Raw genomic sequence first — 25,602 nt, 5'->3', positions numbered from 1 at the left:
AAAAGAATCCATCTCAGGCCATGGACAGTTTTGTTTTACTACATTGTGTTCTCAGTGTTAGCAGTGAAGCTGCTATGGCAATGTAAATGTCCTACTGTTTCAACTAAATTATTCCAGACTCATATGAATGCAACTGGAACAGAACTGAACCTAAGTTGTATTAAATTAATGACATACGGCATGATCAAAATATTGTTGTCTATGCAAAAGCACTTTCAGAAACTATTAGTACTCACTAAGCACACAGAGTCTTTAAAAAAAAAAAAAAAAAAGGAATAATAATATTCATTTTTCTTTTTGGAATACAAATTAATATAGAAAAGGGAATTAAATGTTACAAAATTCCTGAAATAGGTTACTCCATAATTACTAAGCATTACCAATAACATTGTTTGGCATATTTAGTATCATGGATTATCTGAGCTGATTTTTACAAGTGTTCTTTTAAACTATCAGAGTCCACCAATCCACAACTGAAGTATTTCTGTAGATTAACATTAATGCATCATGAATCATCACGGTTTAATATGCATTACGCTGTTTCATTTCACACATGTTCTGCATGGGTTGATTGCTGTGTATGCCACTACCAAACAGATGTTAATTCTTTAATTTTTATGCTCCCAAAGCATATTTTAATTAACTAGGAGGCCTGACAGAGAAAAAGAGGGAGGTATTTTGAAGTTGATGTGATGAAAAAATATAAAATAAAAATGTGAGAAAAGTAGTTTTTAGATTTCATGCTATCAACAATCTAATTTTTAATATTCAAATGAATACATGAGATGCAAAGGAACTGTCAACTGCTCTCATAAAATGGCATATCATTTTCTGTAAACAGTAAAATAATTTTTCAATATTTTCTTAATAAAATTATAATTTTAAAAGCCCCACAAATGAAACTCAAACTTTGTTATATTAAATATTTCTATAAATTAGCTGCAAGGCACTGTATGTTCATACCATATCTAGTTCTTAAAATCAAGTATTCTGCAAAGAAATTGAATCTCCATGTAAATATCATTATACAGACTCCCATACCTTTACAGTTGTATGTCTCACTTTATAGATTATGTAAGTTATGAAGTCCTGAATGTAGACTATTTCACAAGCTTCCACTGTACCAGAGGCCAGAAGTGAAAATGAGAAGATACTTCTGGTATAGATATATAACGAGGAAGCTGTTGCCAGCCAGTTGCAGTGCCAGATGCAAGCCAAGGTTCTCCAGAACAGCAGCAGAGCCACAGATCAGGATGGAAGTGTGTTAAAAACTGTGAGCTTTAACTAACCCCTAATTTGGCCAAGTTGAGTTGTTTGTGTAATTTCCACGGAAGTCAGAGCAGATCTCTAGTTTTGATCCTGATCTTACTGAAATCAGCGGGAGCAGAAATGGCTCCCAGGAATTTTGTACCAGAATTAGTTTTAGCAAGCTGAAACAGCCTCCAGGATGAAATTTTCCATTATCAAAGCTGTTATGAATAATAACAGTAGTGTTGCTATTGATACATAAATATTTCTGTTACTGGGTACAATTGACATATAAATAATAAAAGTAGACAACATAGTATCAAAATCAGAACATTATACCCCTCCCCATACCATGTAGATCATTCTGCACAGCAGCACTTCCCAGACCAAACAAATTATTTAAATTCCTTGTTTGCATACTTACACAAGCTGGTATACAGCTTAACTGAGATTTAGGAGAAGGAAGGAAAAACCCAACCCAAACTGACAGCCATGGCACAATACAGCGAACTTTGTCCTCCAGCATTCCTTCCCCCCCACCCAAACACATCCTCTTTTTTTCTTCAAATGACCAAATGCGTGCAAGGTATCTGGGAAAAAAAGCAAATTATCCATCATACCCTAATTTCAAGGAAGTGAAAAACACATCATTCCCACTGGATTTACTGGGACAAGGAGTAAATCTAAAATGCAAATTTTACACACAGTTAAAAAAAAAAAAAAAAACAAACAAACCAAAAAACAACAAACAACAAACACTTATTCAGATTTCTAAAACATACACTCATCACACTGCAGGAATCATGCCTGCATTTCTTCCTCAGTCAAAATTCCCTGACTGGAATAACAGATTCAGATGTTATTTCTGTTCTCATTCCATTTCACTATGTTAAATCTCCAGATTTTTTTCCTCTTTACTTAACACGTATGGATGAAAGTGCCTCCTTTCCATTCATAGATGTTATCTTCCTCAAACTTCAAATGATTCATGGGTGAATATAGAGTTATAAATAATTTATTGAAATACATAGCAGTGGTTAGGGGAAAAAGAAATCCTAAAGGAAGAAAATCACTGCATAAAATCTGAACATTAAAACTGGCTTTTCAAAATCAATCTTTAATTGTTTTTATTACCTCCTAATCCAGGTCTAAGACGATTATCATAACCATCCAGAAGTCTGTCTAGAATTCTTGTAAAGATGGTGATGTTATTCTTAGCTTCATCTTCCAGGGAGTCAGCCAGCACTGATCTAAACGGACATTTTACAATTTAGAAGATGCTAGGTAACTTTTAATGTACATTCAACATACAGTTTTTAAAGGCTGGCCTTAAATATTTACCTTTTTGAAGGGTGTAATTAAAATCTATAAATGCATGATATAGGTATAACACATTCAGAAACATAACGATCTATAGCATACCACTTAAAATTTCCAGCTAGTCATTTTTCAGTAGTCTCTAATTTCAGTCAATGCTGTAATGCAAGGAGGACCACTACAAGCTCCACTGACACGTTTGGCTGGCCAGGTACAAAGGCCTGAGATCCCCAGGTCCCCCCAACATGTCGCTTCCACACTACTAAGTGATAACCCCATTTCTCACACATAAAACTGTCTCCTTCCAGCTCGATCCTGTCTTCACTTAAGCGTACCCTATCTTCGGATAAATCCTGTGGATATGCCTCCACCCAATGGTCATGTTAAGTACATGACCAGAGGAACTAACGAGGGAAAACTCCAGCAATCATGCTCAGGGAGTCCTCTGATGTCAGTGTTTGGTGGGTGGGAACAACGATGCTGACTAGCAAGCTGCAGGATAGCTGCAGATAGCCTTCCTGTTTTTAAAATACTGTCTTGATACAGAAAGCTCTACCTGATATTCCACTGGGTGCAGGCAAATCTTATAGAACTTTGATAGAAAAAAAATCAGAAATAAAGCATTATGAAGAATCGACAAATCACCAATTGGATCAAAATTTCCCAGCAAATAGATATTCTAGCCTTTCTGGACCATGTATTTATTGAAAACACTAGGCGTTCCAGCAGGAACCTGCTGCTCAGCCCAAAGCAGTCCTCCCAGACCTGGGCACGCAAATAAGAGGGTTCAAGTACTAGGGAAACTCTCCACGCAGAAACCCTTAGACATGCAAATTTTAAGTACCTTGGATGTGAAATGCGTGAGCTGAGCTCATCTGTCTCACCTACTTAAAACCAGAGTATTAAAATCAAGGAAGCAGGGGATCATACGCTACATGCATAGTGCCACATTTGTACTCTTTGCAGCCATCTACTTGTTTGTGCTGAAATTTTGAGTATTCGTTATCTCTAAATAAGCTACTGAATAGGGCATTCTGGATGAATAATTATGTCATAAAGACAAGCACGTTTTCCTACTCTAAACAAGAAGTGGGTATACGTGATGCTTTCTTTCAAGTAAAGTATAAAATGATTAAAAACATGGCATTATTCTGGTCCCTGATTCAACAGCATGAAGGAAGTATTTAAATGTAAATCATCGCAGTCTGTTTTTCCATTACACAGACCACACAGGTAACCACAGTCAGATAACTTAAAAAACAAATACCAAAATATCAGTAAAACGAGTGTTCTGTGAGTTGATTCCTAATTACTGGATAGTTACATTTCTAAATTGCATTTCTGTGTTCTGTGCATCTGCCATTTTTAAGCTTATTTTTGAGAGGTAACTGTTTTTTGAAGTCAGGATGCTATGATAAAACTGGTTCATTCAATTATATCCAATTAGGGTCAGATCCTGCAAACTTTACTCTGGCATAAACTCCTTCATTACGCATGCAGCCTCTCTGACGTCAGTGCGATTACTCACTTGAGTAGGGTTTGCAGGATCTGGCCCACTGTGACTCAACTAATATTGCACCATAGTTAGGCACAAAGTGAAATAGGAAATACAGTTTTAGGAATTCATTTTGTTCTCTAGGAAGTAGGGAAAAAAAACCGAATGCAGAGGGAAACTGCATTATTTATGACATGTACCATTCTAGGGCAAGACCTGCTGCAGTGAGAACCAGAGTAAGTAAACCAAAGTTATAAACTACAATCAGCTGTATGTTTAGGGACCGTGGGAAACACAAAACTAATTATTTGATTAAAATTATCTTCTGTTGTGTTGTCACTCTAGAAATGGGAACTTAAAACAAAATTTAAAAGTTGATTATTAAATGAAGGCATTGTTTTATTGTAAGCGATTGTGAAGTTGTATGCTACCTCCACCTAGAGGTGTAAAGCTTAAGTGTCATCTGAAATTCTGTTATTTTGACCAAAAAAAGACACCAAAAAATAGACGTGCCCGAACTAAAAATAATAGTAATTAAAAAGGGAAAGAAAAATCGCCATTACTGTAGAGACTACAAGTTGCTATTTGATTTCAGAATCATCTGTTCTCCATCTTAACTGCTCTGCATGGCACAGTATTGCTGTGATAGGGTAACTCCAATAAAGCTTTAAGCTCTTAATTTACAACGAGGCACTTAAAACTCGGTTCTTCCTTGGCACAGTGAAATCAAACACAGGTTCACAATCTGCTTCAGGACAAGACGTTAGAGCCCACCTTTTCCCACACCATTAGCTCTGGAAACTATGTAACATTGCATGCAAACAGCTAAGAGAGGGCTTTTATTACGTTACTCCGCACTCTACTTTTATGCAAGCCTATCCTTAGGAGTCCACAGTGTATATAGCTGCACAGAAAGACACGCCGAGCATCCTCACCTTGTGGGCAGCCACGCCAGCAGGGCGAGAAGCACCAGGCGCGTCCCGCGGGGTGCCGGCTGCCTCTTCATCGCCGCGCTCCGCACCACCTACAGCCGCGGAGAGAAACACAGAGCTGCGCTCAGCCGCCGCCGCGCTCCAACTTCACCCGGGAGCGGTGTCACTTCGCGGGGAGCGGAGCGGAGCGGCGGGTCCTGCAGCACTTCGCGCTACGGGCAACTTAGTGCGTCTCCATCTTCCCCGGCGATCGTGCTCTGTGCAAAGAGGCAACGGATGATCAGAAGTGGCATGTGAGCAGACGCATCAGATGCTTTCCTCTTCCGTAAGCTGAAAGCCCCAAGATGAGGGGGGGAAAAAATGAAAAAAAAAAAAAAGACCCCTTCCCCCCCCCCCCCCCCAAAAAAAAAAAAAAAAAAAAAGAGAGAGAGAGAGAGAGAGATGCGTGTCTCAGAGCGCGGGGTTTCACCATCGCTAGCCTCAGCGGGGGACACGCCGGGGGGACCGCAGGCCGCTGGGGGCCACGGCGCGTCCGCTAGAGAGCCACTGGGCCCCTCGCTCCCCGCCGCGGGCGGCGACCCCTGGGGACCCTACCTGGGAGCAGGCGGGGAGGGGAGGGGGCAGGCGGAAGGAGGGCGGCGGCGAGCGCCGGGCGGCCGGGACGGAGCGGCGGCTGCGGGAGCGGCGGGAGCGCGCGCGTGCGGGGGGCGGCGGGCAGCGCGCGTGCCGCTGCGCGGGGCGGGAGGGGCGGCGGGCGGGGCGCGTGCCCGTGAGCGCGCGCGGTGGCTGCGCGGGTGCGGAGGGGTTGAGTGGAGATGCGGAGCTGTGGGCGCTGCCCCCGGGGCCGGGGAAGATGCAAGTCACCGCGCTGGGGGCTTCACGCAGAACCCCTCCCCAAAACCGACGGGCAGTGCTCTGAGGGGGAGGGGTGGGGGGGGCTTGCGGGCGGAAAGCACCCCCGGAGGAGGACGGGGCCGCACTCCTCTTGCTACGCGGTAGGTACGGAGCCTCTCCCAGGCCGTACCATTAATATTCCTTTTCCCGCTTGCCCATTGGCACAGTCATTGAAATGCAGAGAGAAGAAAAGTCTGTCGGTTCCAGCGAGCCGGGGGTGCGGGCGGCCAAGGAAACAATCCCGGCTGCTTTCTAGCTCAGACAGCAGCACTTCTGTTGGATTCTCGTCCACATGACGCCGACCTCGTCTGAGCACTATGGGCGCACTGCGAGCATCCGTCCCCATTACTGCGGGTTTTCCAGTGCAAATGGATCAGAGCAGTGCTGACACAGAAAAGGGTTTTGTGCAGGCTACCCTTATTTTGCATTAACTTGAAAGCAAGCAGCACCAGTAGTAGTAACACTGTACCTTTTTTGTTTGTTTTAAACCAATCTCTATCTCCCTTCAAACTGTTAATCGCAGAACACGCAGCCCTCAGCTCTTCCGTCAGCATCCCAGCCCGTCTGTTGCGCTTTGAGGGTATTTTAATTCAGAATCTGACCTGATCAGCTACAACAATCGGGAGAGTCCTTTTCTTGCTCTCTGCTACTCTCCCTGGATTTCTTGCTTCCTAATTGTTGCACAGATTGCAGCTGAAGATCCCCCTGCTTTCCTTCTCCTCTGGTGGCTTAAGGACTCCACAACAGAGTGTGAGGCAAAAGAGGGAAGGAGAATGCTTGGGCTGTCAGACTGATCTGCTTCTTCCAGTTCTGAGCTTTTTCATAACCTCACTGGAACAAGAGAGGGAACAAGCCAGGTTACTTGTTACTAAATAATGAGTAAAGTGACAGCCCAGACTGTGGAGAATGACAATGATAAGGACACAAATGCAAAAGTTGCAGTCTGAAGAATGCTCATTCAGCAGTCATCACCCTGTGTGTGCCTGAGATACCACGGCCTCAACTTTCCTGATAGAGGAATACTTTCCTACTCACAAATGTTCATCAGCTGGTCAGCTGAACATCAAATCAACCCCAAGATTTCCTTGGGTCTGCCTGCAAGTCCCCACATATTGGGAAAAAGAACAGCAAAACCTGACTGCAATCCTTCTGCAGAATTAGAAGCTGATGCAAGAGGCAATGTCAGCCCTTGCTATATCATTAATTACTTTCCCTCAGATAGAGTGACTTCACAAATGTCAATATGCATAAAAAAACATTATTAGAAGTGAAGGGACTTTCTGATCTATTCCAATTTGAAATATATAATAACGGCAGATTTATTTTTCCATAGGTATTCATGGCATTCCTTTTCAAAAGTCACTTTAATTAACAATAATACAGAAATTAGATTCTAGTTTTTGTATGTGTTATGCACAACAACAACAACAACAACAACAAAACACCTTTATTGAGGAAAGCAGTGTCTTCTTGTAGCTGCAATAGCATATTATTACTCTTCAAAAGCCACATGGGTTAAGATATGTATTTATAGAGAGGCTGTGCTCAAAACCTTCTTCAGAATCATGTACTATTGTTTAGACACTAACCACAGTTATTTACAGTGATACTACTTGAGATTTAAACATAGCTTCATGCATTGAAGTTGCACTCCAGGTAAACTGCATACCTTAAAAGTATCAGCAAATTGGAAACAACTGCTCATTCCTGTTCTCAGACAATTTGGGCAGACCAATGGGGCTTCCCCAATAGCAGTGAAGTTGAGCACAGGTGCAGATAGTTGAGGCAGCAAATATCAGAGGCAACACAATCACTGCCAGAGAGAAAGACCTTCATGATAACCCCACATGCTTATAACCCACAATGCTTATGAACTAGGAAGTATTTGAGAAGAAAAATAGCAGTACTGCTGGGTTTTAGCACTTTGTTGGATTACATGCATGCCCAGCTTGGGTTTCACAACCACCAGGTATGTTAGAACTTACAGGTCAGAAATGGTACACTTGAGCCCCCTCAGGTCCACAGTCAACAGGGGAATTTTCTTTATTGCTTCTTGAGTGGTATTAAAAGCTATCACCTCAATACTGGATTTCAGTTTTTCTGATTCATATGCAGCAACCAGCACATCCCCAGCATTGGTGAGATGCCTCTGAGCCAAGATACAAATACCCAGGGAGGCTCAGAGTAGTACCACTGGCCTAAATAGACCTGAATCAGACCTACTGTCTTCCAGTAGCCTACAAATTCATTGTCAGAGTTCACTTTAAATTTTTAATTATTTGTATACTGTTAATTATTTTTACCTAAAATATTCTTTCTACTTTATTTGCTGAAACATAAAACTAGAATTTAATCCCTATCTTGATGTTCAAAAATATCTTAAAATAGCATCTTATAATCCCATTATTCTCTCTCACCAAGGATTTCAAAACTGCATATGCTGATAAACTGTGTTCCACAATACCTCCATGAGGTTGGAAAGACTTCCCCTGTGAGGACAAATTGAATAGCAGGCAGGTATGTGACATTTCATAACCACTTCTTCCAGCTCGGAGCTAGTAGAAACAGAAGGGAGGTGAAGCCCAGGCTAGTCATTTTCTGGATTGCAAAGTGCTAACTTGAATATTTCCTCACATGTTTTGCTTGAAAGAATCATTTAGATGACACAGTTACTCTATCCTTTGGGCAGAATGAATTTCACAAAAATAGTACCTCACTTTTGTAGCTGTTAGGAAGGTGGCAGTAAACATCTTCTAGTACGGACAAAATCAAGTAATGCCAAGCAGAGCTTAACAGGAGTCTGTTAAGCAGTATAACCAGCTCCAGATAAAATTTATGGTAGATTGAGGTAATCATCACATAAGTGTTTTTGTGTTGGTTGAACAAGGATAATCTTCACCCTTAGATCTAGGCCAGCAACAGTCTTACCTGTAAGGATAAAATAACAACCCTTGAGATACAATAAAAGTGAGACACATATCTGAAACCTGAAGTGACACATCAAAAATTTTTGTGCGATATAGCAACCAATTTTTTCGTATGAAGTATGCTTTATGCAAATGCTTTAATCCCCAAGAAGCAATAATACACATCCATCAATTAGATATCCATAACTGGAAAGATTGTTTTCTATAGCCTTCTTAAATATGTATTTATATAAATTTAAGTAGCAAAGCAATCCTGTATAATTTCAAGTGCTTGACATATGTAACCAATATACGTCTTAGCAATTTAGACATGTTATTTAATTTTATGTGAATAATGACAAAATATAAAATCAAAATGGGGAATTAGTTTTTGAACAACTCAGTCCATATACATTTGTCCACCACACAGCTACATGGATGCCAATCAAAGCAAAAAAAGGCTTCCCTTCTTTCCCTTCTTTCCCTTCCTTCCAGGAGCAGCTCCACATTATGCCTCATTGAATTGATGTTGGTAAGATTTCTGCAGGAAAAGATGATCCAGGTATCTGAAACCTCTTCAGTCACTGCCTTTCTGCAAGATAGAGCCACAAACCCTCAGAGAAGATGAAATCATTCAGAAATATATGTTGATATAACAAGCAAGGAAGAAAGCAAGCTCTTACAGCTCTGTATGGTACCCCCTTTCGTACCTGAACAACTTTTAATGTTTAAGGTATTCTTCTTACATGTGCCAGTACAAGACTGGGAAAAGCTATTGAGCTCATTCTGAAGCCTTAACTATCATACAGACTTCAGCTAGTGTACTGTTGGAAGAGCCAAAGGAAATGGTCAGTGTCAGCTGTAGTTCAACTGCCTTAAATTACTTGGAAAAGTGTACTGAGGAGTTTATAAGACCAGGAAATTTTGCTGAGCTTTCCCTAACTCTCATCTTGCATATCAATACATGTTTTGTTTTTTCCTTTCCAGGACTATATATCCCCTAAATATGTACCTTAAAATCCACATCAGAATTTTCAGTCTTCAAATACACAGAAATGCGCAGAGAGTCTTTGCCATCTATCAGAAGTAAGACCCAATTCATCTATTTAGAGTAGATCTTCCTTGACAGGACAGACATAAAGCAAGCAGCAGAGTGCAAGGCAACACATGCACCCACTGGGACTGAAACATTCTGATGTATAAATTGTCTCATAACTCTTAGTCTGAGTGAGTGGATGGTGAGGTCTGTTTCTATAAGGTATTATAGTTTTCTTCAACTACAAATTCCTGATTTTTTTACATCTTTGGGGACCTCACATATCACAGCTGGCTGAAAGAAGTGACTTAACAGCAAAATGCAAGCTTAACTCTGGGTAGCCAACATAGAATGCAGAAAATGCAAATATATTTCAAATTATTTCCTAAATGTCTTTACATTTGCATTATTTGTACTATACTACTTTAGTTGTGCTATTTTATTTTTCACTTCTTCACTCAAATGTTCACTGGACTCCAAAGGTGTTTTTCATATAAAATAAAGCAAATTCATGATGTTTCATGTTCCTCGTGTCCATCTTGGGGAAGTAAACTTGTTTACTAATGACACAGAAATACTTAATGTTTTTAAAAACCAGCATGACCATACAGGACTATTTAGCACTTCATCTTTCTTAAAAATATTTTGAAGCTCAAAGGAAATACTCTTCTATTGCTACAATTAAATTGATCTACAGAGAATTTTACAGACACAGGAACAGCTGTGATTGATATTTTTTCTAGACATAGAAAGAAAGGGGAGACACTAGATCTCTACCACATTTTGTTGGCACATAATCTCCATGTGGTGACTTCTCAGTCTGGAAATATCAGGAATCATTCTTCAGTGGCTGTTTGTGTTTTGCAAAGGTATCATCATAACCCCTCTTCACTGACTAAAACTGAGCATCCTAAGTGCTGCTCAATACATACAAGCATGACTTTATCAGTGACCAATGGATTTGACTAAATCTCAAGTTCTCTGACAAACTGCAAGAGGACATGCATCTGCACGCCTTTTTCTCCCCCACAATAATACAAGATCTTAAGCAGAAAAACTAAAAGTAATAAATAAATGAAACCCCAGTCATATTCTTCTTATAACTACTGAGATGGAATTGAAGTTTTTAATAAGAAAAAATAAAAAGATGCTTTTTTGGAATCCCGATAAAGAATACAGCCCTTGCCCTAATTTCTCTGGCACATAAAAAAATGGCCAGAATTCATTTAGCAGCCCAATAATTGGTCCTATTTTCATTTGTCAGTGATCCGAGGTTACCTTATCTTGGGTGGTAAAAAAGAACCCTGCATTTAAAAAGTGATTCTGCCTCCAAGAACTTCAAAGAATTTCCTCCTGTCTGTGACTAATGTTAGCTAAAACACTGATGAAGGTGTTTTTCTATCACTAACAATAAATAATCCTAAGACAACTCTAACATGAAATGTATTGCCCAGATTCAACAACAGAAAATATTGCTCCATACTATACAAATGTAGTTTCTCAGTTTGTGGAGTTTAGGTGGTAAGATTTAGAGAGGATTCAGGAAGAAGAAAAAATGCTGTGCCCCATGTTTGTTAAAGAAAAAAAAAAAGCCATAAACCACAATTTCTTGTGGATGTTGCTGTAGCTTGTGACAGCTTGCTCAAAACCTGCAAAAACATTGAGCTATTTATAAAATATCTGGGTTAACTAATTGCCATTATAGTATTTTTATGCAAATAAAATAAAAATTTAGCTTTTTTGTATGCTGCAGATAACATTACTTAGGATGAAAATTAAATGTTAATAAAGGCAGCTGCATGAACAAACTGCTTGATTTCAATACCTGTTAATGTACTGTAGTTTCCTAGAGTGCCACTCATTGCTCCAACAGATGAAGAGATGAGGAATCTCCCTAGGTGACTGAGACTCACCCCAACGTTTGAGGGGTGATTGGTTGGGTTCTCAGTAATCCCTGTGGGACGAGGTTCAAGTACCCAGTAATGCACAAATCCAAAATGCTTTTAGCATGCACCCAAGCTGGCAGAATGGATCTTCCCTTCCCCCCCTCACACACACACTCCTTTTATGCTTCAGTGGAAGAGAGCTTCGTGTGAATAAGGATTCACCATTTTATCTCAGTTCCATACTGCACAGGTACAACTCTAGAAAAAAGCAGCTTCACCAGCCCTCAGCCCAGCAGCTTTCCTGCAGTTGCATGCTTTGAAAGTGCCCTGGGCTAAAATAAACAAACAGAAAGATAAATAGATGGCACTTGGTGTCAGCCAGCCAGATTTTTGTTCCTCTCTTTTCAAGAAGTGAATCACCAGTGAAATAGAGATGACTCACTAAGGGAATCCAAAGCATGTTTTCTTTAATACATGCAAGTTCATGCCCTAAATGGAGAGAAACAAAGGCTACATTTTAATATTATTTTCCTCAACATTGAGTCAAAAATGCCAGCAAGTGCAAAGGGATTTTTTTAGGAAAGGGAAGCTGCCATCATATCTTTCTAATGCAGCAAGAACGTATAAATAGTTGCACATGGCAGATAATTAGGTTGTGTTAACACAGCATTGTCACTTGTGAGCATCTGGGTAGCAGACAGGAGAGAACAGCTGAGTGGCTGCTGGCAAGTTCTGGGCTGCTGCCTACAGAGCAAGTGCTGTGTTGCCCAAAAGCTCTGGGCAGTGTTATTCAAGCCCACCACATAAGATGTGTGACATGGGCAAGATCTTATGAAACATCAAGACTATTTACAGCTGGTGGATCTTGCTGCTGAAGACATCGCCTCAGCTCAACCCCTAGTGTCAGGGGGCAGAGAACATAGATTTTTGGTGGCTTTTTTTTTTTTTTTTTTTTTTTTTTTTTTTTTTTTTTTTTTTTTTTTAATTTAAGCCATATAGACCCAATTTTTAACTCTTCATAGAATTCTCTTCCTTTCTTTCATATGCTTCCCATTTCTTACAAGCAGTTGTTTAACAGAAAACTGAAATTATCAAATCCTTGACTATCTGTTTTTGGGTTTTGTTTTTGCTTTTAAATGAGGTATTTGTCCATCAGAAATTCTTCCATAGAGATGTGAGGAAGGCTGGTATGATTCTCAATCACAGTTTATCTTCAAAAAAACAAAAAAACAAACCAAACCAGAGCTCACTGACAACTTATTTAATTTTCAAAATTTTAAAGGACTACCACAGGGTTCTGTTTGCACCAAGACTACAGATAAGTACTGGACCAAAAATTCCAACTGCTAAAAATACCAACAAATATGAATAAAAACAAACAAAACAAAAAACCAAAGAAAATATAAATAGTATAAATAGTACCCTTTGTGCACTGTTTGTACAACTCCATTAGAGGCTTACCTGCAGCCCAGTTTGTCACACCTGTAGCATTTTCACCACTTCACTGCAATAGTTTCCATTGCAGAGAACAGGTTGTTTTCCTATGTTTGTGTTGCTTAATACATGTTCACATCATCATATTCAGGATATTAATTTATTTATTTATTTATTTTTGCCTTGCTGCAGGTCTGCCCTTAATTCAGGTGAAAACAAAGAGTTTCCTCAAATTCCTTCTTAGCAAAAATAAAAATCAAATTGGATAAGTTGCACAAAGGGACCATAAATAATTATTTCTTTAAATATTTTATGCAACTGCCTTCATTCTTCAAACCAGTTTTATTCTCAGCTTCCTGATCTTTCCATCAATCTGTTTCATCTTAAGAAAAAAAAAATAATGGCATGGGTCTCAAGATGCTTCTCTGTTACACCAGAAATACTACAGAAAAATGAATATTTTAAAATATATATTTTATATATGAATATATATATATATATGAGCTACAGAAATTGGTCAGTGAAGCTGGCAGTTTTTAGATGGTTGGGTGAAAGTGTGGCAGCTGATAACAGTAGTTAGCCCTAGTTTAAGTGCTATTAATTCATGTTTGTCTACAGATTATACCATACTAGATGTATTGATGCGAGTACCCCTAAAAACTGCTTAACGTTTGTATGGTTTTAAAGAAACATACTGCAAATCCAAATCTTGGCCTTGGCTTCACAATCTCTTTCCTATATTTGTGATCTGATGACCTATATAGAGGAAAATCAGTACACAGTTAATTGGAAAAAAAAAAAAAAAAAAAAAAAAAAAAACACAAAACAAACAAACAAACAACGAGAACTTCTACATATGTTGGTTTTGGAATTGTCCTGAAGTATTATAAGATCATGGAAGATTATTAGCATAATATATTTGTACAAGGACAACGTATATTTAATCAGTTCTTAATGGTGATAATAATAATAGGTTTCCCTGTGGAGAATGACAATATGATTTCCAACTTCCTGAATTTATAAACTTGCAGAATATTGCAGGCCATTATTTCACTTCTCTTGCATGCAGCAAGAAGAAATCTTTTTCTCTACAAGTAAGGAAATCTCTAAAACAAATCAAAAATGTGGGCAGCCAGTGAAGAGAACTAATTAACTCAAGGCGAGTAACCCAGAAAAATTAATGTTGAGTCGGAGGTAGTTCAAAGACTTGATGGGTAACAGTCTAAAATGCAGTGTTTATGGCCTTGAGTAGTTAAGACCTTGTGAATAATTTTTTTTTTTTTTTTTGAATGCACAAAACATCAAAAGCACAAGGAGAGAGAACAAATTCTTATGTACAAAGTAATAGGAAAGAAAAATGAAGATCTTTCCTTGTTTTCACAGGAAGGCAAGACCTTTTGATGCCAGTCTTTGCCAATAATAACTTCTATTGCACAAGTACTTAAATACTATTTGTCCACTTTTTGAGCATAGCTATCATGGCAGACTATCGTATTTGTATATCAGCGTATTGATTTCAACTCACATATAAACCCTACAGCCTCAGTCTGTCAGCTGGTTATGGTTAAGAAATATTTAAATGTCTTAGGTAAGAATTTTTATTGTGCTAAACACCTTGTCTACTCTACAGCTTTTACATGTACAATGGCTTTTTATTTTCAGAATTTGTTAGTTGGTTGAGATGAATTCTATCTTCTTCCACATAGGGAACAGAGTACAGCTCAGTCTTTTATTTAATAAGTTTAGGATTTTTCCCTTAGCGTTCAATATGGATTCAGTGACACTGCAGTTTATATCTTCTAAATATATATGTATGTGTTCTGAGTGCCTCAGAAAGGATAAATTAAGTGCTTACATAAATCAAATGTAATTGAGATTCAAGTTTCGTGGATCAAGATTAAGATTTTCTCCCAAGCAGGATACATTATTAGTGCCAGAGAATTTTTAAGGCAATATTTTAATAGTATAACAACTTATTACAGTTTTTCTGTATAGTATGAATTTCAGTTCCGACATTGTTACAAACTGTTTAAAACACTACTCCCTATGATTTTTCTTTCTCCATCGCAGTGATTGAAACATGATTTTGTGTGTATATATAGAAACTACAAAGCCATGATTGATTAAGCAGATATGCATTGTTCACCTCCATCTGGAAAAGGATCAAAAAGTAAAGTGAAAGAAAAAAGTTAATAAAGTGATTGAAGTATTAATGTTAATGGAATCCATACCCTTCTGTACCCAGACCTCTCAAGAGTAAGTGGGAAAAAATATTTCAGCCACTGGCAAGCAAAGAACAGATAATACATCTCAGAGAAATGAGAAAGGTTAATAGAAGACCATAATATGACTAGAAAATTCTCCCAGAAATTCAAATGGTAATGTTGATATCTAAAGCTAAAAGTAGAAAACAGAGGTTCGGAGATACCTGGATATAGAGCTCTACGTCACTGAAACAAGAAAGTGTAGAACAAATGTTTTCTAGTACAGAGAAAACGTTTGTACATGTACGGAAGAACAGAAGTATTTAATTCATTTAGAAAGTTTGTCTACTAGCTTGGTAGAATACTGTTGTTCTACTGTATTTAATATTTAAATATTTCCTACATTGTGATAATCTGACAAGGCTATTCTCAATATTCAGGAATTCCCCCCCTCTCTTCCTTTCTTAAAAGGAGATCTTAAATCAAGAGCCTTTTTAATCCTGATTCACTAAAACACATAGCAAGAAGACGAAATGCAGAAAACAGAACAACTTGCAAAGAGTATCAGGACAAGACAAAAGGAATGTCTCCTCAGCTCCTGAAATAGTTGTTCATACGTTCACCAGAAGAGGGACCGCAGGATGCTGAGTGAGCCCTGCTCTGCACGGTGGGAGCAGCCTCAACTCTACCTTAGTTCAGGCACCTCCAAGGCAATGCTACTGCCAGGTTAACAGGTTTCATTCACCACTAAACCACAGCGATGATGCCATGCACCTAGGGGTTCAAGAAATTGTGCAAGATGTTAAAAAATAAAAGTAAAAAAAATAAAAACACATTCCCAAAATTCCACATTGTAACCTGATGGTTGAAGGGATTCATTTAGATTAAAAATAACAAAGGCACTTCTCCAAGGCTTGAATGAATTAATTATACTGCAACTACCATGTACCAGGTTGAATCTCAGCAGTTATTCCTTAGGTGGTCCTACAATGGCCAGCAATCAGCCTTTCTCTCCTTTCCTTATCCTCCAGGCAGCCTTGTGTTCTCTCCAAAAACTTCATTTTAAAAAAAAAAAAAAAAAAAAAAAAAAAAAAGGTTGGGCCAGGAGGTCTTCTGATACCCATGAAAACACAATCATCCTCTTTCCAAACTGCATACTTTTCAGTTTCCAATAAAGGACAAGTTTTACAACTAGTGCTTTGAAATACATCCTTTTATCATCCTTCTTCCCCTCCTTTTATATACTAAACTAGTGCAGTTTATTTTCAGCCTTTTTTTAATTTACAGACCTCTATAGATCTCCCAGTGGAGATACAAGGTGAATTTAAACCTACTAAAAAAAAAAATAAAAATATTTCTTATGATTCCATTTCTCAGATCCTTAGGCAAGTGATTCACAGACTTTACAATCTGAAAACCACCACAGAATCCAAGCTTTATCTTGATTATAAATAACCTGCCAGTGAATGTGTCCTGTAGCTCTAATTGCACTGCTTAATTTCACAGGTGTGCCCAGAGGCAGAAGGACATAAATCCCACTTTAAAAGCCTAAAATTGGTGAAACTGGGTTACATGCACAGAAATGTTTATTTCATCATCAGAGCTTTGTCAATGGTAATTCATTTTAGAGGATTATGCCTATACAGAAATTCTTCCTTTGGTCATTTAAGGTCTTAGGTTACATTCCTATCAGGAAAGGGAATACTTATGGACAAACCCCAGAGATCAGATTCCTCTCTCTGAATTTATTATTGTCACTTTGACATTTGAATCCTATCCACAGAGCAGATATTTATCTGCCAAATATATTCTGATCCACCTCTTTCTTGATGTCACATTAGTTGCTATGCTTTTATCATATGATGCCAGAGAAAGTTGTCAGTCACCATATAACAAGAGAACAAACCTCATACCAGCTATAGAATCCCATCCTGTTATGTAGAAATAGAAGGAATGTCCACATAGGGATGAAAAGCATGAGAAAGTTCCTGACTACTGCCATGAAGACAAGTTTGGAAGTCAGCTTGGACAAAGTTGTACAGGTAATCTCCAAAATATGTAATCTGAAGAAAAAAGAAAAAAAAAAAAATCTTTTATTGTCTTTAAATCTCACTCATATTCCTGAGAAAATTGCTTTAAAAAAATGTGCTTAACTGAACTTAACCTCTAAACTTCTGCCTACAAATGACAAACTTTGTTCCCCATTGCTGCAAATCTTTTTGATCAATGCGTTACTTCAAGTTAACACATGCTATAAAATAAGGCATTTATGTCTAGATCTCTCATGCTGAGGAAGAGATTATCTTCTCTCTATTACCGAAAAAGCATAGTACACAAGTCACACAAAACATCTTTGGAAAAATACTGCAAAAATCTAATGCCTTATGCAACATGACATGGGAGATTGTTGTATGAAAAAGCAAGTTATGCTATGCAGAGGCAATTGCAAAGTAAGCAATAGTTTTTTGAACTAGTTCACTATAGCACTTGAAAGAGCCATTAACCCAAATTCTCATTTTAAAGTAAGACTTTCACAAACATTTGTTTTAGTACATAAAGCAAATGTCTCCCCAGTCAACTCAAGCAGATCTAATCCCCTGTTAATTTAATATATCAAATTAAGCTTCTATGCCTATGATTTTTCATAAAGTTTTAATATGCCTAATAATGTTGAATGGGTGTATTAGACGTTACAGTTGGTGTTACAGCTAGAAAGATTGTCATGGTGAAAATGGGGAAAGAAACAAATAGGGAAGGAATGCTTACCTCTATCTGAAGATCTAGGTTCACAAGAAGGACTCTACAGACAAAGGATATCCAGAAAGAAATTCTTCCCTGCTGCCAGTCAGCCCTTAAATGGGATCTAGGAGCTGAATCATCTTCACTTGTGTTCCCATGGCTGACTTAGCCCTTTCCTCAGGTGATCAATCAGTGGTTCAGGCTGTGTTAAATAACCAGTCTTTAAAATCATAATGGGAAGAGATGAGAGAGGTTATTGCTGTGTTCCTCTGGCCTTATACATATGACTTCCTGATCAACCTCTAATTTTTTATGGTTCATTTGTGATTCAGTGTTTTTAAGAAAGGAGAAAAAGAAATAAGAATTTCATAATTCGTAAGTTTTACATTTGAGTATCCAACCAAATAAAGTCTTAAACAATTAAGAATTAAGACAAGTCTTAAATTGCATTAAGACAAGGATATCTATTTCAGAGGTGGTATGTTGGTAAATTTTGTTAGTTTCATCAAAATTTAAATGTCATTCATTTAAGTAGAGTGAGTCCTTTAGCTACTGTGGCCCAGCTGGAAGCTTTTATATCTTTGATTTCAAGAGAGATGACAGTTATTCCATCTAATAGGTAAATTTGCCAGTGAGCTTTTATGTTATGGACTGCACATTTCAGTCCTGCTATGTAAGTTATTTCCATCCCATAGGTATCACCAAATAAGTATATCACTGCTTTTGGTGAAAAGATCACACTAATTACACAAGTTAGAGAAAGTTGAGTTGCAGGTAAAATAGTTTCAACACTGTATCAAGTTATTAAGGAATAGTCTGGTTTATTTTGCCCAATAGTCTAGAGATCAAAAAGCAAATTTCCGATAAATTCATTTTAATATCTTTGAGTGATGTGACATTATAATTACGTGTGAGTCCCTACGTATTGGGGTGCTCAAACAAAGGAAGGGAGAAGAGGAAATTCATTTGAATTATCAGGAGATTGTCTTTTTTTCTGCAATATCCTTTGTTCTATGCAATTCCTCTATAGCTCATTCACTGTTCTTGGCCTACTCATAAGCCTTTTCTTTTCTCTAAAATATGATGTTATCTTCAACACCAGAAAACAGGAACATGGGAATTATTGGTATTAGCTACCATTTCTTGCCTTGAGAAAAACTGCTTTATCTCAGAAAGGAAGAAACCTCTGATAAAATTTCTGATTTAGTGGATCTCAGTGCTTAGCGGTCTTTTGAGGGACTTGAGGTTTTCAAAATGATAAAAAAAAAAAAAAAAAAAAAGACACTCATTACATTGTTTATTCTAAAATATTTTAGATTTTAGACAACTCTAACATAGGAAATGCTATGCGAGAATATAGGCCTATTGCTTTAGTATTTTCTAGCCTGTAAGTTTTCCCAGAATACTCTAAAGGACAGCAAAGTTTTTCTTTTTCTCACATGAGAATTGTGATGGGTGGTTGGTCTATTTTAGTTTGATTTGCGTTTTGCTTTGTTTTGCTTTTTTTACTACTAGAATTTGAAACATAAAATTACTTCAAACTTCTGAAATTTTAATTCCAGATCTTAAAAGAAACAGAAAAGCTATCAAAACATTACAAGCCTTAGTTGTACTTACTATTAAAGCCTGTACCAACCTGTAACATGCCATCATTATTTAATGCTCAGCTCTGGTGAACATTCTGTGTTTTTTCTCACCAGGGATAAGTGTTTGGCTTCTAAAGAAAAAGAATAAGGCAAATGACTTTTGAAAATATACTGTCTTTCTTGCATCTATCAATCAGAAACAATTATTATCCCTTCTAAATGAACAACCTTTTAACGTGCAAAACTAATTAACACTTCTGACCTCTAAATTCATCTCAAGTTTCTTGTTCCCCTTTCGTTACTGCACAGGAATTAGTATGGCTACCATTATAGTCTTCCTGATGACATGTAGTGGTTGAACATCACTGCACTGTGCATGTAGGGAAATATTGCTCCCTACAAATAAAGTCTTAGGTAAGACCAAGGGAGTGTAGGATAATTTCACCAGCTATCCACTGGAAAGAACCATTTTTAAGAGAAGAGGTAAAGAGCACATAAGAAAATTGCTGGTCTCCCAAATTCATGCTAACAAAATAGCACTTATGAGACTGACTTGTGATAGTCTGGTGATTCACTGCAAAGAACTGAAGGAACAATCTCCCCCCTGCTAACAGTGATAAGCAAGAATTAAATTTCGTATTACTGCTGATGCACCTGCTGAAATTAGTGCTCAAGTTCTTTCTGCTATTGCTGTTTTTCTTTTTGCTGTAATTAAAGTAACATCAGAGGAATACTGTCTTCTGCCATGTAACAGTTAAACCAAAGTCAGCTTCTTCATGCAACGCTATCCAAGTGGTTTACAAAAGAAACAAAAAACAATAGACAAACTTTAATGATGTTTCAACTTTTTTAGCACTTTCACTGCTTAGAGATGCCTTTATCTTAAAGATCTGTGTCTCCAAAGACCAATGAGGACTCTGATGTTTTAATTTTCTTGGGGTCATATCCTCCTTACTGATCTAAGTGGGGCAGGATTGCTGGTTAAGCACAGAGGTACCTAGTATTCAAGGATGCATACTATGACTCCCAAGGCTTCAGCACAGACTTGGTAAAATTCCAGTTTTTTTCAGTAGCTGACTTGACTGAAGAAAGAAAGTCTTTGAAAGAAATTCCATGATCTGATCCCAAACTTCAGCTAGATTCACTGGTTTGATTGCAAATGTCATTTGCATGCCAAGAATACTAACTAATTGCTGAGCAACAACCTCTTTACATACATAAATTGGACCTGGCTGTGCTTGGATCCTCATCAAGAACCCATCCTCCTCATAGATGGAGAATTGAGATCTCATGCCCTCAGGGCAGGACAAGACTTATTCACATCCGTGCCCAGATTTTGGGAAGGGAGTCTGTATGCCAGCGTATGCCATGCTGAGCTGTGTGGCTGGCTCACCAGGGAGAACATGAGAGGTGATTAAATTGATGCCTTGGGATATGTCAAGTGTTTTTTCCCAGATTTTCTCTAAATCACAGAAGATATGTTTATATTGCTAAATAAATGCTGGATTGCCATGTACCAGCACAACTGAGGACAGTTTAACATAGCATTAGTAATGGGATGGAGTGGTCCAAATCAGACCAGTTAGCAAGCTAGCTGCTAGGAAATACGACTAGTTGATTTTTGAGTTCTGACCTCACCCTCTTTTTTAGAGATATAGAAGTATGCTAGGGCTTCCCTAGTACCATCACCTGCACAGCACTGTTCTTAAAGATACAGCCTTCAAATGCCTGCCTATCTTCAACAACTTCACTTGCTGGCATTGGCACAAAACTATCTCTTTGTCCTCATACTTGTCTTAGAACATCACATTAATGGTTCAGCCACACCACCAGGAAATATGCCAGGAACAGGGGAGAAGAGGAAGAAAAAAACAAAATAGAAATGACACAGGATGATTGTAAAGTCAAAGAAGCTATAACCATCTAATGTCCAGTTCTCCCAATACTGCTGTTTGCTTAAAAGTTGTTAGTAGTTTTGTATCAATGTATATGCATACATGTGTATAAAATAATTAAGATGCAGTTTCATAGCTCAGCTAAGAAAATCTAGCTCAAATGTACAGCCAACTACTCCCACCACTGTCCTCATGCTAGCACTACTGTTCATCTGATATGCACTGAATGAGTGCTGAGTACTAAACAACTGCACACTAAATTCTGTTGGATCAGCTCTCTGAACAAATTATAAGGAGATTATGATTAATAAATAAACTCGGGCACATGAACCAGTTCAAAAATTGAGTCATTTCTACTTTCCAGCATCTGATGTATAACCAAACTTACCCTGAACATCATATCAAAGTAAGATCTCAGCATATATCTTTTCCCTGCTTCCAGTGAAGAGCTCATAAGCAGCCAAAAAACCACAGTTTGAATGGTTTGCTTATTCTGTTGGAACATTGCTTTCTGAGAGTAAATCCCTTAGATGGGCTGCGTAGTTCAGCAGGTCACTATGTTATTAATAATTGATTCAATTTATCAAATTAGAAGAAGATAAGTTTTAAAGTAAAATTATATTCCAACCAACCTTCTTGGATTTACATTATTTTTATCATTCAGCACTAAATGTTTTCTGCACAGTTTGCCACACAGCTATAATTCCCATGTCTCCATAATATATAAAAAAATAGCTGCTGGGCAATGCTAATCCTCACTATTGTCATGGAGAAGATGTTATTGTCATCTGTGTTTGGATCTTTCCCTAAACAGACTTTTAACTTTGTCTGGAAATTGAGTTGTTGAATCTTCCTACTCAAGTCCTCCCACTTCTACTGCCTCCCACTACAATTGCTACTGATGATCATTTTCTGTCAAGCATTAGCCCATATTGCAGGCTAATCTCATCACCAGAATCTGCAAAGCACGTTGTCCTTCTGATCTGAGAAAGCTGTCAGCATGAGGACTGCCCTCTATCACCATGGTTTTTAATTAAAAAAAAAGTGTTCTAAGGAATGCATTTGCTAAGAACACAACACAGCACCAAGTCCCTTTCAGAAGGCAATGACAATGAAAAACTTACTTCTCCATACCTTTTTCCATGAGTAAGTTCTCTCAAGATGCAATATTCACATTCCTTCTGTACATACAGTAACACTTGCCTATAGCGAAGTGATGATACAGTGCTGTGTTCACTTATGAAACAGAATTAGTTTTGTGCCACAAGACAATCTATACTTTCTACTCTGAGGCTTTTTTTGACTGAATAACATCATTAGTCATAACTTTACATACACAAATTTTCAAATGCTTTCACAAAGGATTAAACTTAAAGTTTACAAATGTCGTAATAAATAAAGAACAATAACAATTTTACCCTTATTTTTTTTCTATTAAAAAATTGCTGAGAATGGTAGAACGGTGAATAGTAGAACAGTGAATCAGCTGGGGACTCCAAAACCAGATTCTCAGAGATAGAGCAGGCACATACATATTTTCTTCGGGGAACATGAGAAGGCAATGTAAATTGAAAAAACAACACTAAAGCAGCCTGAGCTCTCACAGTATATAAGACTTTGGGTATGAATCTGTTAAAACTCTGTGCTGAATTAAAAAGCACGAAGCCTTCAGATATGAAGTGGAAAAAAACCTAAAAAGCATAAAAAGCAGTTCATACCTATGGAACCATCAAGTACTAAGGGTCGCCTTGCATATTTTATGATCAGTTTCCCAAGATAATTAACAATGCTGGAAACCTTTGACGCTTTCAGTTTTATTAAATTCCAGCAAGTTATTTTCCCATCAATCAATTAAACAGGCAATGCTGCAATTTGATTATATATCCTTGAGTTGGTCTACCATAAATCAAGACCATAGTCAAATAAATGTACGTGTTCACAAACTTATGTCTAAAAAGAACATACCTACCCAGTATATTCCAAGTACATACCAATCACATTTTTTTTCTTTTTTGTCTGGAGAACGTATTTCTTCTTAACCAACTGTTAGCCACAATGATCTTTCACTTGCAAATGATAAAAAAAGAAAAGAACTTAGGATCAGGATAGTCTTAGCTAGGAAGATCCTATATTTCCACTGATTCTGGCAACGTTTACTTCTGGCAGCTTGAAGAAAGGGCTCCATATCTTGCAGGAATAGCATTCATTCATAATCTGAATGAATGCATTGCTGGCTTTGTTTGTCTTGTGTTGAATTTATTGGGATCAGAGAATGCATTTGTGAATACTGTCCAAGACTGAGGAAAGCTGTACATCAAGATACAGGCAGCATGCCCATTCTCACTCACCTAAAAGGGAAAAAAAAAAAAAAAAAAAAAAAAAGCAAACAGTATTTCTTTTATCTATTGCCACAAGAGAAGCTGCAGGAATGAATGTCTTCCAGCATTACCAAAAACAAAAACCCAAAGGGATTTTGTGCACCAAAGGTACCATGGCATTCACTCTTTTTTTTTTTAATTTTGTAAATTGACTTAGCTCTAGCTTATCACAAAAGAATCACATCTACATCCAAACAAGATGACCTGAAAACAGTAAAACTTCATGGACAAGGCTCTTCTAAAATTTTCATAGAATAACTAGGAGTGAATTTCAGAGATTAAATTCAGGGTCTTGCATCAGCCTTGTATCCCTGTTAGGCTGGGGAGGACAAGCATTAGGTCAAAGCAAAGCACAAGATTTCCAACTGTCATCAATGGTTTTCTTCATCTTGTACAACTGTAATTAGTGCTTACTTTATTTTTCAGACTTGTCTTAGCATATAGTAAATGAGACACCATGCCTACTCTCAGCCAGGTCAGTGCTTGTTGGCGATGATAACTTGCTGGCTTCCATCTTCTTTGTGTTCTTTATTGCTGAGAGACAGATAATGACGGCCCTTACCTAAGAATGGGTCATGGAGAAAAGGAAGTAAATGCAGGCATTATGCATAATGGTGCTATGTAGTAAATGAAGGGTGGGGAAAACTCTTGAAAATATCTGATAATTTTGTAAGCTTTTTGAGTAGGAAGGCTCTGCTTTTGCTTTAGAATACTGAACCTCAGGCACTAGCTGTGTAGCCTTTGACATGGTCCCTCACCACATCTTTCTCTCTTGGAGAGAATTGGAGAGGTGTGGATTTGAAGGATGGACTGTTTGAGGGATTAGGAATTGGCTGGCTGGATGCAGCCAAAGGGTTGAGATTACTGTTTCTGAGTCAGGGTGGAGGCTGGTCAGAATCAGTGTCCCTTGGGGATGGGTCTTTGGACCAGTGCTCTTCAGCATCTTCATCAATGACATAGACAATGTCAGTGCACCCTCAGTAAGTTCACAGATGACACCAAGCTGAGCAGTGCAGTTGATACATTGGAAGGAAGGGAATCCATCCAGAGTGACCTGGATAGGCTGGAGAAGTGGGCCCATGAAAACCCAGTGTGGCTCAATAAGGCCAGCAGGGAGAGGGAGGCAATTGTCCCCTCCTGCTCGGCTCTCATGAGGCCCCATCTGGAGTACTGCATCCAGACCTGGGGCCCCCAGTACAGGAAGGACATGGAGCTCTTGGAGTAGATCCAGAGGATGATCAGAGGGCTGGAGCACCTCTCCAATGAAGAAAGGTTGAGGGAACTAGACTTGTTTAGCTTGGAAAGGGAAATCTTTGGGGAAACCTCACTGCAACTTGAAGGGAGTGTATAAACAGGAAGGGGAATGGCTGTTTATGAGGGTGGATAATAATAGGACAAGGAGGAATGGTTTTAAACTGAGACAGGGGAGGTTTAGGTTAGATATTAGGAGGAAGTTTTTCACACTGAGAGTGCTGACACACTGAAACAAGTTGCCCAAGTAGGCTGTGGATGCCCCATCCCTGGAGGCATTCAAGGCCAGGCTGGATGTGGCTCTGAGCAGCCTGGTCTGGTGCTTGGTGACCCTGCACGTAGCAGGGGGGTTGAAACTCGATGATCATTATGATCATTTCAATACAGGCCATTCTATGATT

General features: G+C 38.3%; 1 protein-coding gene across 1 annotated transcript in view; it reads right to left on the bottom strand.

The window, feature by feature from the left end:
• GABRA2 (gamma-aminobutyric acid type A receptor subunit alpha2) overlaps positions 1 to 5,066 on the bottom strand; it is a gene marked incomplete at both ends in the record, with an annotated part of 50,358 nt that extends 45,292 nt beyond the window's left edge. The window contains 2 exons of the mRNA XM_079534856.1: positions 2,383 to 2,498; positions 4,996 to 5,066. Coding sequence (XP_079390982.1) covers positions 2,383 to 2,498; positions 4,996 to 5,066 — 187 coding nt within the window. The remainder of the gene's footprint in view (positions 1 to 2,382; positions 2,499 to 4,995) is intronic.
• Positions 5,067 to 25,602: the final 20,536 nt, after the last annotated feature.

The sequence above is a fragment of the Tetrao urogallus genome, assembly GCF_951394365.1.
Source record: "Tetrao urogallus genome assembly, chromosome: 4".
In the NCBI taxonomy this organism is placed as follows: Eukaryota; Metazoa; Chordata; class Aves; order Galliformes; family Phasianidae; genus Tetrao; species Tetrao urogallus.
The sequence above is the reverse complement of the archived record's forward strand: the minus strand, read 5'-3'. Positions and strand labels throughout refer to the sequence as shown.